At 42.8% G+C, this 18,541-nt stretch overlaps 1 protein-coding gene across 2 annotated transcripts in view; it reads right to left on the bottom strand.

The window, feature by feature from the left end:
• The window catches only part of CNOT6L (CCR4-NOT transcription complex subunit 6 like), a 46,854-nt gene extending 34,166 nt beyond the window's left edge, over positions 1 to 12,688 (bottom strand). Inside the window, exon 1 of one of the 2 annotated variants that reach the window (XM_042467216.1) lies at positions 12,474 to 12,688. Coding sequence is in view for 1 of the 2 variants with exons in the window: in XM_042467214.1 (XP_042323148.1) it covers positions 12,195 to 12,226 (32 nt within the window). In the remaining variant the exon portion in view is untranslated. Of the gene's footprint in view, positions 1 to 12,194; positions 12,354 to 12,473 lie in introns of those variants that run through there. The other variant, XM_042467214.1, reaches the window with a different exon arrangement.
• Positions 12,689 to 18,541: the final 5,853 nt, after the last annotated feature.

Below are 18,541 nucleotides of genomic sequence, written 5' to 3'. Positions count from 1 at the left end.
GATTTGGGTGTGCAACGCCGTTACCCTGGTGAGATCAAACTCTTCTATCCAAAAAAGGCTCTGAAGCTGAATGTAAAGTTCAAAAGGGGGGAAGTTTAATTTAAAGAACAAAAATAAAGAGTTTTCTCCTCCCCAACTCTAGATAAAAGATACTTTACAGACTTTCAGCAATCTTCAGAGTGTCATCTTTCTGGGTCTGATCTTGGTTTGATCTCCTCTTTCAATGGAGCTGGTGCAGGGTCTTTCAGCTCCTGAATTCTTTGTCTTGAAGTAGGTAACTAATTTCTGGTAACTGATTTGGCTAGCTAGTTCCTGGTAACTGATTCGGCTAACTTGTTCTTGGTAACTAAAAAGGCTAACGTGTAAGAAATGCCCTTTCCGGGCCTGTTTACCACCAAAAAACAGCTCTCTGCCAGCTCATAGCAAAGACTGCTCCAAACTAAAAACCTCAAGCTAAAGCAGAGCATGCTGGGAAAGGGCAAACCAAACCTGGAAAAATGCAGGGGATCCTACAGCTCCTCCCACAACTAATACAATGAACTTTCCTACACTAAAATATTCTATGGCCTGAACCAACACGAAAGAAAATGCAGGGGGAGATTCAAATAGTCTTGGCATGACATCACAAGGCCTGTATAGATTGGTTTTTGCAAATAAGTATTCAAGACTGGACCTTAAGTACACAACCACTTATTAGTCTAATGAAGAGCTGTAAATATGTGGCACCCATCTGTTCTATAAATCAAAAGGATGAACTGTCAATAACACGTTGCATCACTTGATGTCTTCAGTTTCAGACATACCAGATGCCTTTGAAAAACCAGTGCCAAGACTGGGTTGTATAACGCTCTCCCCAGTTACAAACAAGTTGAACACCACAGCGGTACTGGGATTTATTGTTGTTATGGGCTTTCATGTCCTTCCCGACTAATGGCAATCCTAAGATTAACCTATCATGGAGTTTTCTTTGCAAGAGTTGTTCAGAGGTTTGCCTTTGATTTCCTCTAAGGTCAAGAGAGTGACTTGCCCAGACTCACTCAATGGGTTTCCATGGCTGAACAGGAATGCAGGCACTGGTCTCCAGAGTCATAGGTCCAAAATACACTACACTGGAGAAGTAATCCAGTTTGAGACCACTTTAACTGTCCTGGCTCAGTGCTACGGAAACCCAGGAACTATGGTTTATTTTGGCACCAGAGCTCTCTGACAGAGAAGGCTCATTGTCTCAAAAAAACTACTGTTCCCAGAATTCCCTAGCATTGAGCCAGGGCAGTTGAAGTGGTCTCGATTATTTCTGCAGTCTGTTTTGGACCATAGTCCAATGCTTAAACCACTACACCACGCTGGCTTGGTACTGGGATACAACCACAATTTGCCTCACAGCTTGAATTAGAGTTTCAACTGTCTAGCTGTACTTTTTTGCTTTAAGGCAAATACAAGGTTACATCACTTCAGCTTGTTAGCCAATGACCCAGGACAGACCGCCCCAAAACAGGCAGTGTCATATTTCCCTCCGGAGGGATGCCGCAGCAGCCAATTGGCGTAGCGGCCCTCCGGACCAAAAAGAACCTGGAAGAACTTGGTTCCTTTTGGTGCGAAGGAATGATGTCATCAGTGTGCCAAGACACAAGCGCAGCACCCGGAGGTGCAGACGTGGCACTGCGCTTGTGTCATGCATGTGCGCCACGTAAAGATGGCACCATTCATACATGTTAGGCTTCTGGAGTGGTGTGGATGCTGCACGCTCTGGAACTCTAAAATTGGCCCCAGGTCGCCGCAAAGCAGTGGTCTGTACTGGGCCAATGTATAGACTTCAGCACCAAAATAAACTGCTGGACATTTGGCTTCTTTATCAGATTTCTTTACAACTTCAATTCTATTTTTTCTTCAATATTAAGGCAAAGGTAAAATACTGAATTTACACAGGAGAAGGGACTGACAAGTATTTACATTTGTTTTTTGTTATTCAGATTCCTAAGAGATGAAGAATATTCCGAAAATGACTAGTAGGTAAGATAAATCTTAAGCACAAATTGCAAAGGCGCTTATGGCAGTATCATGTGATAGCAGAAAGATATTCTCACACAAGAGAATACATACTACAGTCATAAATCCAACTAGAGAACTGGGATCAGATCCAGCAAGTCTGCACATAAACAGGTTATGACTTGCTTTACAAACTCCTTTGCATGACACCTGAGCTTCTCAGTCTACAGACTATCAGATATCTCAGCTATATTGAGAAATATTGTTGTTGTTAACTGCTATCAACTGCCATTTCAATTCTAGGCTGCATCAATAGAGGTATAGTGTCTAGACTGAGGGAAATATTAGTGCCACCCTATTCTGCTTTGGGCAGGCCTCACCTGGAATACTGTGCCCAATTCTGGGCATCACAATTCAAAAAGGATGTTGAGAAGCTGGAGCGTGTCCAGAGAAGGGCAACTAAAATGGTGAAGGGTATGGAAACCATGCCTTATGAGGAATGATGGGTATGTTTAATCTGGAGAAGAGATGGTTACGAGGTGATATGATAGCCCTGTTTAAGTATTTGAAGGGGTGTCATATTGAGGATTGAGCAAGCTTGTTCTCTGCTGTTCCAGAGAATAGGACACAGGGCAATGGATGCAAGCTACAGGAAAAGAGATTCCACCACAACATTAGGAGAAACTTCCTAACAGTAAGAGCTGTTACAGTGGAACATACTCCCTTAGAGGATGGTGGAGTCTCCTTCTTTGGAGTTTTTTAAACAAAGGCTGGACGGCCATCTGTCGGGGATGCTTTGACTGTGTATTTCTGCATGGCAGAAGTGTTGGACTGGATGGCCCTCGTGGTCTCTTCCAAATCTATGATTCTATTATTGTAACTGTGAGTGGCCCTTTTCAGTGTGGGATTAAAACAAGTCACTCCTCTGCCCCAGCTCACTCTGGCGTGCCCCTTTAGGCTGCCTGCTTGCCATTCTACCTCATCAGAGGGGAAACCAGGACTGCCCCCTGCCCAGTTCTTCTTTGCCAAGAAAAGAGAAGTGCTACAGCAGGCAGCTGGCATGCCCCCTGGAGGCAGAGAAGCATGAAGGAGGGTAGGGTTTGATGCCACTGAGCCTTTTGTAGTAGGAGAAAGAGGCACACAGCAGGGAGAGGCAGACTACAGTTGGCATGGAACCCGTCCCTGCAGAGAAAAAGACCATCCCAACTGCAGTTTGCCTCTCTTCCTGGCACACATGTTCTTTTCCCCACCTGTCCTGGCACAGCTCTGCAATGCCTGTGACAGAAGGAACCCAGTTTCCCTCTTTGGAAGGAACACAGCAGGTGCAGGAGTAGTGGTGATGTCTTTCCTCTCCAACCCCCCTCAATCTCTGATAATTATATGTTTAATTTATTGGGCGAACTGGATTTACCCCCCCCACACCTTTTTTAACCATGTTACATGCCCCTAAATTTTAACATGGGTTATATAAAATCCATATGGGTCATAGAAAAATCCATAATTTTGGCCCCAAAACTTGCCCTCGATTAATGCAGGAGGCCAATTTGAAGGGAATTTTTAATCCATTTGAAAAACAGCTATTACAGTGGAACCTCGCCTTACGTGGGGGATCCGTTCCGGACCCCCCCCCACGTAAGGCGAATTCCGCCTATGCTTGAACCCCATTCAAGTGAATGGGGTACAGGCACGCAGTGGCACAGGCGCACGCCCCATTCATATGAATGGGACACACCACCCTGTGCGCTCCTGGGCGGCTTAAGCATATATGCTCAAGCTCCCATATAATGCAGGTGCACTATATTTGTAATTCTGAAATTACCGTATATATTCATATCCGCAAGTATGAGAATATGCGGTAGTTTCAGAATTATAAATAATAGCTATTTTTCAGATGGATTAAAAATTCCCTTCAATATTCATTTTGGAGCCACCTGGAAAAGAATATTGCTTCTACATCACACATTGAAGTGTGACCCCTGAGGCCAAAGGCAGCCCCCAATCTCTCAACCTCTTAAGACACAACAGACTTTTTTCCTGGCAAATAAAAGGGTGGATTTTCTTTCCCAGAAGCCTCTGTGAGCAGCAATTTGCCTTTTGAACGGGTTTCACCCTCCTCATGCTGTATTTTCAAAAATAAACTGGTGACTTCCTTTTTTTTTTTTTTTTGGCTTTTTGACGTTTCTGTTGACACAAGTGTCTGAAGGGCAGAAAATTGGCCCCATGCCCTGCTACACTTGCCTGCCCTGACAATAAAGCATTAACCTATTAACATTTCTTATTAATAAAGAGGGCTTCCAGAAATCTCCATGGAAGTAAAGAGGACAAAACTTAGGCTGACGTACTTCGGGATGAATGGATGAGAAGGCACGACTCATTGAAAAAAATAATGCTAGGAAAGCCGGGGGGGGGGGGAGTAGAAAAAGAGGAAGGCCACATGCTAGATGGATGGACTCTATTAAGGAGGTCATGGGGATGAGTTTACAGGAACTAAGCGGAGCAGTGGAGGACAGGGGTGCTTGGAGATGTCTCATCCACAGGGTTGCCATTGGTCAAGATCGACTTGAGGGTGGTTATCAACAAATAATAATAATAATAAATTTTATTTGTTAACCGCTTTTCCAAATGATCAAAGCGGTGTACAACATGAATTGCAATAACAAGAATAATAATAATAATAATAATAATAATAATAATAATAATAATAGTATTTATTTATAACCCGCCTTTCCCTGTGTTGGATCAAGGCGAGTAACAGCATATAAAAAGAGAAAACAATAATATCAAAAGTATTCAAATTGGTCCGAAGAGAAACAATTTAGGCACACAGAGAGTGAAATTTGGGGATCAATTTGGGAAGGCCCGCCGGAAGAGATCTGTTTTTATTGCCTTCTTAAAGGCCTCGAAAGATGTTAGTTGGCGGATCTCATCCGGCAGATCGTTCCAGATTTTTGGAGCGGCAGAAGCAAATGTCTTCTGGGAGGTAGTTACTAGTCTAGTTCTCTGTGAATGTAGTAGGTTCTTCCCTGAGGACCTGAGAGTGCAGGAAGGATTATATGGGAGAAGATGTTCCCTCAGGTAAGCTGGACCCAAGCCATGTAGGGCTTTATAGGTAATAACCAACACCTTATACTGTGCCTGGAAGCTAATAGGCAGCCAGTGTAGGGATTTTAAGATAGGTGTGATAGAATCACCAATCTGGCTGCCATGTTTCGGCTTCCGAACGTTGCATAAGGGTTGCCCCATGTAGAGTGCATTGCAGAAATCGAGACGAGAGATTACCAGTGAATGTACAACCGTTTCAAGGTTTTCCCGTTCCAGGAAGGGGTGTAACTGGCGTATCAGCCAAAGCTGATAACAGGCACTCCTGGCTGTCACGTCAACCTGCGATGACAGGTGAAGCGAGGAGTCGAGGAGCAGCCCCAAGCTATGAACACAGTTCTTTAGGGGAAGTGTGACCCCATCCAGTACTGGAGAGCTTATCACCATTCCCGGATTAGGATTGCCTATAGCGAGTACCTCCGTTTTATTTGGATTCAATTTAAGTCTATTTTCCCTCCTCCGATCCATTACCGACCTCAGACAGTAATTCAGAGGAGATGCCATCCTTGGTTACTGAAGCAGTCTGAGACATGGAGAAACAAATTTGGGGGTCATCAGCATACTGATAACACCCCGCTCCATGTCTCCGGATGATCTCACCCAGCGGCTTCATGTAAATATTGAAGAGCATTGGTGACAGTATCGCGCCCTGAGGGAAACCTGATTTGAGCTCCCTCTTGGCCGAGCAACTGTCGCCAAGTGACACCATCTGGAATCTGCCCGACAAATAGGACCGGAACCACTGTAAAGCAGTGCCCCCGATTCCCAACTCCCTTAAAACACACACACACACACACACAAAACAACAAAAAAGATTTATATACAGAGAGAAGGTATGAAAGATGCCTAAACATTTAAGAAAAATCATTTGAAACGCAATGCACAACCAGTAATTTGACAAACTGCTCATAAAGACTTACATACATTTTAGAAATTCATGATGCAAAAACTAAGACAAGCACTAAAGAAATCAGTGTAAAACTAAAGCAGATCACATGGCTGAAATTGTAAATTCTGAGTCATAATATTAATTGCACAGTATTTTGTCTAACTTAACATGCCTGCACTTCACAAAAAAAAGGACACAAAAAGAAGACTGGTGGTGGGTTGGGGGTGGGGGATAAATTATTACCCAATATTGTTTCTATTGAGGTTGGCTGCACAGCTAAACTGTCTTGATGTTACCTTTACACTGTAGGACATTTATTTAATCTCTAAATCATATAAAGTCAAAAGTCAAGAAGTTAATGTACCATGGTGCTTTATTGGCATGTTATTGTTGTTGTTGTTATTATTATTATTATTATTAATTAACCTTTATTTATGAAGCGCTGTAAATTTACACAGCGCTGTACATGCAATCTTTTTAGTTAGACGGTTCCCTGCCCTCGGGCTTACAATCTAAAAAGACATGACACAGAAGGAGAAGGGAGTGGTGGAGGGAAAGGGTAAGAGGTCCAGCAGTTCCTCTCAACCTCCGAGGCCTGGACCAAGGCAGATGGACTGAAGGGAGGGCTTGGCTTCAAAATGGAAGGTTAATCATTTTCCAGGGAAAATACATACTCTCAAGTAGGATAATACATATACAATACATAGCAATACAGGAAATGGATCGATAAACAGGCAACAAATGAACATCAGGTAGTAAGCGACAATTATGCAATGCCTGGGATGGCTTCTCTGAACAGGATGGTTTTCAACTCTGTTTTGAGTGGTAATCTTAGAGATGAAATAGTTAGCAAAGTCATAAGGAGAGAATGATGAAGAGACAGGAGGAGAGGGAGGTTTAAGCAACAAGTTGAAGATGGAGAACAAACGCTGCGGGCGCCTCTCATTGGCAGAGATCAATGATTTGTAATAATTCTGTTTTGCTGTATTCAGAGGGGGTTTGCTATTGCTGTCCTCTAAAGTAGAGAGAATATGGTTTGTCCTAGGTTTCCACGGCTGAACAGGGATCCAGAGCCTAGTCTCAAATCCCTGCTCAAACCAGTATGCCACACCGGCTCTCTGTAAATGTGTATATTCAGTTCAAATTCCCTCTTCATAAAATAAATCTGGAAGCAAGTCATATAAAGATCACAATTAGATCTTTATTATGTAAAGATTATGTAAAGGACTGAGAGACCTGCTGACTTTGTCTACACCAGCAGTTCCCAACCTGTGCTCTGTGGAGCCCTTAGGGCTCCGCATGCACTTCCCAGGTGTTCTGCAGCCACTCCAGAAATGAAAGAAATAAAATTTGTAACACTGCTTCTAAACACCATTAACATGTAACATACAGGGTAGGCCCCTTAGGGCTCCACCATAGAAATTGATTCTAACAAAGGCTCTGTGAGTCAAAAAGTTGGGAACTCACTGGGGTTTGATTCCAAGAGTTCCCCCCATCCCTGTGGATACCAAAAAATCTGTGATGCTGAAGTCCCATAGCATAGCATAGCTATAAAATAGCATAGTAAAATGGCATCCCTTATATAAAACGGCAAAATCAAGGTTTACTTTTTGGAATATATATATTTTTAATATTCTCAAGCCGTGAATGGTTGGATCTGTGAATGTGGAATCCATGGATGCAGAGGGCCAACTATATCTCAGCCATAGCTACACTGTAGGTACTGCATTGTAGATGCAACTTGTTATCATCCTGTCTATATATGTTCTAGCTAAAGAAATCTAAAAGTATTATTATTATTATGCTTTATTTATATAGCACTGTAGATTTGCACAGCGCTGTACATACCAACAATAAAATAGGAGTAAACCTGCCCATGGCGTACAATCTAAGAAATAATAGCATAATACATAAAAATAATACATACGAATACAGAAAAGGGTTCAATAAAACAGGCAACAAATTAAAAACGTGAAATAGCAAATAACAGTCACGCAATGCCTGGGAACGCTTCTCTGAACAGGATGGTCTTCAACTCAGGTTTGAAACTAGTTAAAGAAGTGATGAGCTGTGAGTCTCGTGGGGGAAGGAGGTTCCAAGAGTGAGGGGCAGTAAAGTAAAGAACAAGAAAGTAGAGAAATTGCTCTAAAAATAGGAATCATCCAGCTGAACTGAACGCAAGATGAAATTTCAGAAATCCAACATGTGAAAACAATCCCAAACTATTTTGTATGTTTTTATTTATCCCCAGCACACTTCAAACAAAGTTTGCTGAATATGGTAGATGCCAGTCTGCAGCTGGTGTAGAGTCTGAAGGTCTGTAATCCTTGTTCTGTGAAAATGGATAGGTTGCTCAGAAGCACCTGTTGCATATGAACATTCTCACTATGTCAAAGACAAACTTGCTCAAGATCAGCAGACACTAGACACAAAGGACACCATTATCACTATCAGAGCTCATTTAAGCTTGTCTGTTGTTAATGCATCTAATCAAACAAATCAACCTTTTTGAATTAAAAAGGCAGCACAGGAAGATCCAGAGTATTTCCTACACACAAAGCATTCTTTCAGCAATTATGTTATCTTAAAAAATCATAAATACTAAGTTGGGTTAGGCTAAAAAGTCTGGTTTATCCTTTCCGACTTTTAAAAGTCAGCTGAAACTGAACATGAACAAATTTAAAGACAATACCTCTGCTTATCCACCATCGCCAACAAGAAATATTTAAAATACATATGATATATGCCAACACACCACAATCAGGTTGGCATATTGTTATTTGCCATAGGCCACATAGACAGAAGAGGAGCAAGCAGTAAATTCCGATCAAGCAGCAGCCTTCCTTTAATCAGTTTCACTTCCTATTTGTCAAGAACTAGGCACACTGCAGACTGAAATGATATTTGCAAGATATTAAAGGAGGAAACAGTTTTCAGTTAAAATTATTTTTCCAGGCACCTCTGTAGGTTTCTTAGTACTTGTTATGTTGTCTTTATGATTTACACAGGATATTTCAGTGTGTGTGTGTGTGTGTGCATGCACACACAATCTTCAAGTCTCTGTTTGCTTATGGCAACTCCATAAATTTAACAGGGTTTTCTTAGACAAGGAATATTTTCTTCAGTGGTTTTGCTAGTTTCTATCTCTGATATATAGCCCAGAGCACCTGGTATTGGTTGGTGGTTTCCCATCAAAGTACTAACCAGAGCTGACCCTGCTTAGCTTACCTTCCTTTAGGATACTAACTGCAGAAAATAGCAAACTTAGTACAGCTCTCCCCATTTGTTGCTTTGACTTCTGCGGATTTGGTTATGCAATTTTGCCAGATGTTGACCATAGAGTTGTGCTGGAGAACCTAGAAGTTCTTAGAGAAATCACTTCTCTAAGCATTTGTAGGTTCTCCAAAATGATTTTATGATCGACTTCTTGCAGATTTTGACCATAAAGTAGCACTGGAGGACCTGGAGATTCATAAAATCATAGAGTTGGAAGAGACCACAAGGGCCACAATGATGTTTGTTTTTTTTACTGTATGTAACTTTTCTCGTATATTTTAAATGTATGTATTGTATTTCTTTTGGCCTTTAAGGACCAATCGTAATCACTGATTGTTGTTCATGAAAATGCAAAGATAATGGATAGATCAAGTTTTAAGAGTTGATAAATGAATAAACTCTGAGCCGCCTTGGGTCCCTTCTAGGAGAAAGGTGGCATAGAAATAATAATAATAATAATAATGACGACAACAACAACAACAACAACAACAACAACAACAGAGCTCCAAGTACCTCTTACTATTGCAAGTTTGCTCTGGTACTCCCCTTCAAACACACAGTCCTTTTTTGTGAATTCACACACTTCTCCTTACACATACAATAATTATGCCAGATCTTTATTTATTCAATTTATATCCCATTTTCCACCCAGAAACAGGGGTTTATCCAAGTATAGAGATGTAATCATGTATACAGAACTACCCATTCTTTCTCAGCATGAACCCTTTACTTCTCAGTCCCTTCAAGTGTCATTTCTTCTTTCTGTAACACATCACACCCACCTTGGCTTCTCTCTTCCTAAAGATGTTTCCCTTGTGAACTCACCTCTCCCTACAGGTCTCTGTACTCTCACAACTCTGAGCACAGTCCACACACAAACATATGCCTGCTCCTTTATCAATATCCATCATGTGGGCTTAAGGCTTTACGAGCGTTAAGTCAACAAATTCTCAGTGTGATAAAACAAGTTTCAGAATGCACATATCAGATGTACCTTAAAGCCATACCTTTGTTGAGCATGTACTGTGCAGCATATCAAGGTTTGTTATCATGTAATATACTAAAGTTTTCCCCAAACCCTACAACGTTATTCTAAATGCTGCCACCTTTTACCAACATGCACCAGTCATTCTCTGAACTTACACACAACTACTTTCACTACCATTTATATTTATTTGAACATGTATACCCTGCCTCTCCACCAGCATATGTAGGCTTGCAACGTAATTTAAAACGCCAGGAACACAACCAAGCAAAACACTCTGAGTAGCAGGCCTACATCTGAGGTCTATCATTCTGGGGTGAGAGTAGCAGAGTGTTTAGCAATTCCATGTACTATTAATAATCTAATTTATTTCTGTCCTATGTATGAAATCTGTTGGTGTGTGTTTAAGTAAGATTTTAAATGATTTTAATTCTGTTGTTGTTCAATACTGTTTTCACATTATTTTTGTATGTTTTTAATTGTGTGATTTTATTGTGTTTCCTTTGCTTTCTTGTAAGCCACATTGAGTCTCAGTCGGGCAGAAGAAAGGTGGCACATACATAACACAATGGATGGATAGATATGAAATAATTCAAATTGCAGTATTAACACACTGTCACAATTAGACCAAACACAACCCATGCAAATTGCCTGTCAGTGTGTTTAAGTATACACAATACAACACCTGAAAACTACAACACAGTCACCACATACTTACAAATCTGAAGTTGTCTCTTCTGGACACACAAATGCCACATCCCTACACAGCGGGAATCCAACACACATCTCTTCTGTAAGCACAAATGCCACACCGCTATACACTGCCAGACCCACAGTGTATCTTCTGGACAAAAAAAAAAAAAGCCAGAGCCTACACAACAGTAACCCAACAGTTGTTTCTTCTGGACATACAAATATCACAGCCCTACACACCATCATCCCAATATTTGCCTCTTCTGGACACACAAATGCCACATGCTTACACACCATCAGACCAATAGCTGCCTCTTCCGTATACATGCCACCACAGCAGAAAACAATAGCAACCCAACAGTTGTCTCTTCTGGACTCACAAATGCCACATCCTTACACAACAGGAACCCAACAGTTGTTCCTTCTGGACACACAAATCCACATCCCAACCTTGGGTCCCTTTCTGGGAGAAAGGCAGCATAGAAATGAAATACATAAAATACAACTAATACATAAACAAACATTTCTACACACCAACTGCTGTCCCTTTTGTACATACACATGACATATTCCCACACAACAACAATCCAACAGTTGTCTCTCCTGGACACACAAATGCCACCTACGCTCCCACACCTCCCTTCTGTACACACTTGCCACATCCCTACACAACAACAACTCAGCAGTTGTCTCTCTCACATCCCTAATCAGCCAGGATCCCACAGTTGTTTCTTCTGCCCCACACAACAACAACACCCCAGCAGTTGTCCTGAACACACAAACACCACATCCTCCTACAACAACAACCCAACAGTTGTCTCTCTTGTACACACAAACGCTATATTCCCTCACAACAACAACAACAACCCCAAAGTTGTCTCTCCTGGACTAACAAACCCCGCATCCTTACACACCAGCAACTCAACAGCTGTCTCTCCTAGATACACAAATGCCACATCCCCAACATCCACCCAACAGTTGTCTCTCCTGAACACACAAACGCCACATTAACCCCCCCAACAACTGCCTCTTTTGTACACACAAACGCCACATCCCCACACTATATCCCTAATCCCCCACCTTCCCACAGCCCAGTTGTCTCTTTTAGGCACACACACACATGCCACATCCCCACACAACAACAACCTCCACCACCACCCAAAAACCCGTCTAATCCCCCCACCATTCCCTCCTGTGTACCCCCACACCCCTACACAACAGACCCTCACACACACACACACTGCCATCCCAAGGCGGCCTCCTTACCCAGGGGGACCCAGAGCCCTGTTGAATCCCATGGAGCTCAACCACCTCGGGGTCTGGGAGGCTTCGGGCACACACTGCGCATGCGCGCCTGGCGTTGCTGCTGCTGCCGCGGCCCTGCTTTCCCAGCCCTTCCGTCCACATTCACACGTTACGTTACGTGTTCCAACCCTCACACGAGGAGCGAGTGGGGCCTATGCAGCGCGGCTGGGAAAGATACACATAGCTCTATATCTCTAGGCCGCCACTCCAACCCAGGCCTCCCATGATCCCCAGCCTCACCTGCATCCAGCCCCCGGGGCGTCCTTCGAGGAGGCGGCGGCGGCGGCGGCGGATGCGGGGCGGAAGGCAGCAAAGACATGCAGGACTAGGCAGCGTCCGGGCCAGGCCCGGGCTTCAGGACTACTCGCAACGCAGGCCTTGGCTGGGTCGCTCGGGGAGAGAGTGTGCCTCTGTCTGTTGAGAGAAAGAGCGGAAGGGCGGGCGGGCGGGCGGGGTGTGTGGAGGAGCTCTGGGCCCTCCTTCCCTCCTCTTCGGCTCAGACACAGACACACGCCGCCGCCGCCGCGCCTGCTCTCGCTCCTTCTCAGGCGGCAGCAGCAGCAGCAGCAGCCCGAATTGGAAGGAAGAGGAGGAGGGTTAATGATGAGGATAATAATAATGGAGGAGGGGCCTGGCCCAGGGACAACGAGGAAGGGAAGAAGGCCCCGCCATCGCCGCCTCCTTCCCTCCCTCCCTCGGTCTTCAGGGGAGGAGGGAGAGAGAGCAGCAGGACTAGGACGCCAGGGACCTTAGGGATTCCTCGGCTGCTGCTTCCTCACCGGCATCCACACACAACCACACGACACAAAACATTCGGCTTCCACATAGTTCTTCCTCACAGGCATCCACACAACACAAAACAGGTGGGTGCCAGGTAGTTCTTCCTCACAGGCATCCACACAAAAGGACACAACACAAAACAGGTTGCTGAGGATTGATAAGTAGTTCTTCCTCACAGGCATCCACACAACACAAAACATTCGGCTTCCACATAGTTCTTCCTCACCGGCATCCACACAAAACAAAATAAGTGGGTGCCAGGTACTTCTTCCTCTCACAGAGATCCACAAAAAATGACACAACACAACACAGGCTGCTGATAGGTAGTTCTTCCTCACAGGCACATCCACAAAAACAAAAGAAGTGGGTGCCAGTACTTCTTCCTCACAGGCACATCCACACACAACGACACAACACAAAACAAGTGGGTGCCAGGTAGTTCTCCCTGACAGGCATACACAGAAAACAACACAAAAGAAAACAAGTGGGTGCCAGTCCTTCCTCAGAGGCATACGCAACACACACAGTGAGGCCTTCTCACCATGGCAAATGCCCCTTCCCCCCCCCTTTTTAATTAAGTTTTATTAGCTCTCTTGCATACAGTATCTTTAAACATGTAACTGACCTATGCTTTTCCATACCTTCTTCACCCTTCCATCGCATCTTGATACCTTCAATAATATTAAATCATTAAACATATAACTGACATACAGCTTCACATACATCCTTCACCCTTCCATCTCCACACCTTCAATAACAATCATTAACTTCCTCTTAGTAACACTTGTTTATCAATGAATTGTGTTGCATCAGATCTCTCATCTTACAGTTGTTAATTCTGCCACCAACTTCATTAACTTCTTCTACTCCCCTTACATTTTATTAGTACTCTTGAATTATCAGCTTCAATCAAAAAAGCCTGCAAGCATTAATTCCCACCATCTATTACAGTACTTATAAATGTTGTTGTGTGCTTTCAAGTCATTGCCAACTTACGCCTGCCAGTTAGTTCAAGGCCTTGTCACCAGGGCAAATGCCCTTAAAAAACAATCCCATATACAAAATCTTTAAACATATCACTTTTCATACCTTCTTTGCCTTTCCATCCCATCTTCCTACCGTCAGACCTCTTTTGTTGCTGTGTGCCTTCAAGTCTTTTCCAGATTATGCCGTGGGCAAATGGCCTCGTTTACATCTATTTTTATTATATTTTATCCTACATATAATATCTTTAAACATATAACTGACCTATAACTTTCAATACATTTTTCACCCTTCCATCTCATCTTTGTACCTTCAATAACATTCAGTCATTAACTTCCTCTTAGTAATACTTGTTTATCAATGAATTTTGTTGTGTCAGATCTCTCATCTTACAGTTACTATATATACTCATGTATAAGTCTATACAAATTTAGGTTAAAAAATTGACCCAAAAAACCTGAGTCGACCCTTTATATCCTTTGTTACATGCCCCTAAGTTTTATCCCCGTCTTATCCAAGGGGCATGTCAAAATCTATGATTTTGGCCCCAAAAGCTGCCCTCGACTTATACATAAGGTCAACGTATAGTCTAGTATATATGGAAATTGTTAATTCTGTCATCAACTTCATTAAGCTGTTCTACTCCCCTTAAATTTTATTAACCTCTTGAATTATCTGCTTTCATCTAAAAAGCCTACAAGCAGTAATTCAGCCCATATGTTACTTACAAATTTCACACCTATATTCCAATCTCAATTAAAATATCTTTGTCTTAACAAGCAGGTCAGTTTATCCATCTCGGCCATACCTAGTAATTTCAAAATCCATTAATCTGGGAGTGAGTCTTTTTTCCATACCTGTGCTATTAACATGGCGGTCAGGTAAAACAAGATTCTTCCACGTTCTTTATCCTTCGTATGGAGTAAAACAATAACACTGTGTGTAAGAAGCTCCTCAACAAAGCCTGGCAGTTCCCTGGGACAAATGTTGGGTGGGTTCACTTCACATCAATCCTGTTCCTTAGTCTGAACTACAGTAGACCCATTCAGTCAGTTTCCGAATGGTGTGTCAACACCGAGGTGAATCCCATTGATTTCATCTGGGACAGTTACTAAGGAAAGTAAAAGAATAAAGTGCAAAGGCAAACTTACTGCTCAACATTAAGAAAACAAAAATAAAGACCAAGGAGGCTGTACATAAATTCAAACTAGACAACCAGGAAATCCAAACAGTTAAAGATTTTCCCATATTTCAGATCATTCATTGATCAGAACGGAGATTGCAGTCAAAAAATCAGAAGACATCTAGGACTGGGAAGGCAGCTACGAAAGAACTAGACAAGATCCTAGCACGTCACGGTGGCGTGATAATGGCAGTGCCTTGTATACACGGGTGCTGCCATTATGATGTCATGGCTGCACTGCAGCCAAACAGTATGGCGCAGGCATAACGTCCATGTGATGGTGCAGGGCGCTTGGGGTGCCCTTTCAGTGTCGCGGGAAGGAGCTCCGAAACAGAGCTCCTTTTTGCCACATGCATTGCTGGTGCAGCCTTTACATGACCGCACCAGCGTGGTGGAAGAGAAAGGAGCTGAGCGGCCCCTTTCTCCCCTTCCCTGCAGCTGTCAGGGTGTCCTTGGGGCATGAAGCCCCAAGGGCACCCCTTTCCAGGCCACGGGGAAGCGCCGTTTTGCCGCTTCCCCAAGGCCTGGAGATGCGGCAGATTGGGGCCTCTGGGGCTGCCACTGCAGATGCCCAGGCCCCAATCCGGAGGGGAAAGGGGCAGGTGCAGGCTGCCTCAATGGGGCAGTCTCTATCCCGCCCTAGGGAGCTGGATATGTTTAGCCAGGAGAAGAGACAGTTAAGAGGTGATATGATAGCCCCGTTTAAGTATTTGAGGGGTGTCATAGTGAGGATGGAGCAAGCTCGTTTTCTGAAGCTCCTGAGAATAGGACATGGAACAATGGATGCAAGCTACTGGAAAAGAGATTCCACCTAAACATTAGGAAGAGCTTCCTGACAGAAAGCTGTTAGACAGTAGAACACACTCCCTGGGAGAGTGGTGGAGTCTCCTGCTTTGGAGGTTTTTAAACAGTTTATCTGTCGGGGGTGCTTTGATTGTGTATTCCTGCATGGCAGAATGGGGTTGGACTGGATGGCCCTTATAATCTCTTCCAACTCTGATTCTATGATTCTATGTAAATCAACTAACTTGAGACGTGGAACTGGAGAAGAGCACTGAGGATACTGTAGACTTCCAAAAAGACAAACAAATCGGTCCTGGAAGATATCAAGCCTGAATTATCCTTGGAGCCAAGATGACCAAATTGAGACTGTTGAACTTCAGCTACATCATTAGAAGGCATGATACATTAGAAAAGGCAATAATGCTAGGAAAGGTGGAAGGCAGTAGAAAGGGAGGAAGACTGCATACCAGATGGATACCAAAGAGGCCAAAGATTTGAGTTTGCAGGACCTGAGGAATGGTTGAGAAAGAGGAGCTTGGAGGTGTCTCATTCACAGGTCACCATCATTCAAAAGTTATTTGAGGTCAGTTAATAGCAACAAACTCTAGTCAAGATAAACATCAGGATTTAGGCCAATAATATGCCATTTGAGGACTGAAGAAGTGTAAATGGGCCACCATAGGCCTAATGGAAATGGGAGGCCACTGCGGAGTAGTGAGGGGTAAAACTTATATTGACAAATTCCATCTATCTTGGCATCTTTGGAGTCTTAACTCACAGCAACTAAACCTACAGAAGTTGCACAGCATTCATATCACTAGTGTGTGAGCAGTATGGCAGGCAAGGTAGCCCCAGTGTGAGTCATTAGATATAAACAACGCCTCATTAGAAAACTCCTGCCTATTCAGTGTTAACATTTGAATTGCATCTGAAATAAGATGACAGAGGTGTGCCACAAACATAGGTTTGCATTCCACAAACCCTGCATCTCATTTAAACTAATTATTATGATTATTTTGACTACGTATTATTTTAATACGTGGCATTAGCAGACATGGGATCACTGGTGTACTAAGGCTGCACAATTATATAAGAACGTAACAAGATTCCTGTTGGATTACCAAAGGTGTATTTAGACAAGCACTATGCTTCTGATAGTGGCTAACCAGATGCCTATAGGAAGCCCTTGAGTAGAAGAAGATTAGTAATAGTAGTAGTGGTACTACTACTACTACTACTACTAATAATAATAGCAGCATTCAGAAACTTCAGCTGGTTCAGAGACATGCAGCCAGACTGGTAACTGAGGCAGGTTACTGATACCATGCTATTCCTTTGTTAAAAACAACTATACCGGCTGGCAGTTTGTTTCCAGGTACAATTCAAAGTGCTGGTGTTGTGTGCCTTCCGGTCATTTCTGACTTATGGCAACCTTAAGGAAAACCAGCACAAAGTTTTCTTGACACAATTTGTTCAAAAGGGAGTTTGCCTCTGCCTCCCTTTGAGGCTGAGAGAGTGTGACATGCCCAAGGTCACCTAGTGGGCTTCCATGGCTGAACATGGGTTCAAACCATGGTCTCCAGTTGTAGTCCAACACTCAAACCGCTACACCATGCTGGCTCTTGGGTATGGCCTATATGGCTCAGGTCCAGGCTATGGGGCAGACTTAACTTGAGGTATTAATTTTTAAATACTGTTAATAATTTAATTCTGTTTTAATTTTTAACTTTTTATATCTTTAATTGTATTGTTATTTTAAATTGTACTCCACTTTGAGTTCCAATTTTGAGGGGAAAGTGGGATAATAATAGTATTAATAATAGTGCCCTAGTATTGGTGAAACATCACAATAATGACTAACATAGCTCTATCCTTTCTGAAATTGCAAATTGAATGGACAAAGCCTGGCCCAAGAACCATTTTTTATATATTTTTATTACTATGTTTTAAATATTTGTTGTAAGCTGTTTTAATGTTGCATTTAACAGTATTGTTTATTTATTTATACTTTTGTATAATAAGATTTTAGCTGTACTTTGCTGTGGGACACCTTGAATCCGATGCTGGGAGAAAGGCAAGGTATAAATTGAACAAATAAATAAAATGTACAACCACCAAAGTATCTCTCAATCCATCTAGAGACCCCATACAATCCTTATTTCTGCCCCCCAGCTGCCTCTCTTGTAAGCCTCAAGAGCACCGATTCCCCCTTTAAATACGTAACAGAATCCTCTTTCACTGTTTAACATTGTTTAAATGCCAGTGTATTGTTCCACTACATCCTGGTTCGTTTGCACCACCACCATTTTGGGCATTTTTGATAGTCTGTGAGTCTCCCAAACAACAGAAAATTGGCCCCCAGGCTGCATCTTTCCATCCTTAGTCTAAATGAACAATATCTACTGATGTATCCCATCCGCGTGCTTCTTAAAATATTCTAAATGTTTCGTGACACAGACCTACCTTGGTAGAAGTTACACTGAATTGTCTTCAGCAAGATTTGCCCTACTATCTGCTTGATTATCCTTAATAATATTTCCTGCCAATTTATCTAGAACAGACATTAGCTGACAACCAC

This window comes from Sceloporus undulatus, chromosome 5, assembly GCF_019175285.1.
Source record: "Sceloporus undulatus isolate JIND9_A2432 ecotype Alabama chromosome 5, SceUnd_v1.1, whole genome shotgun sequence".
Taxonomy (NCBI): domain Eukaryota; kingdom Metazoa; phylum Chordata; class Lepidosauria; order Squamata; family Phrynosomatidae; genus Sceloporus; species Sceloporus undulatus.
The sequence above is the reverse complement of the archived record's forward strand: the minus strand, read 5'-3'. Positions and strand labels throughout refer to the sequence as shown.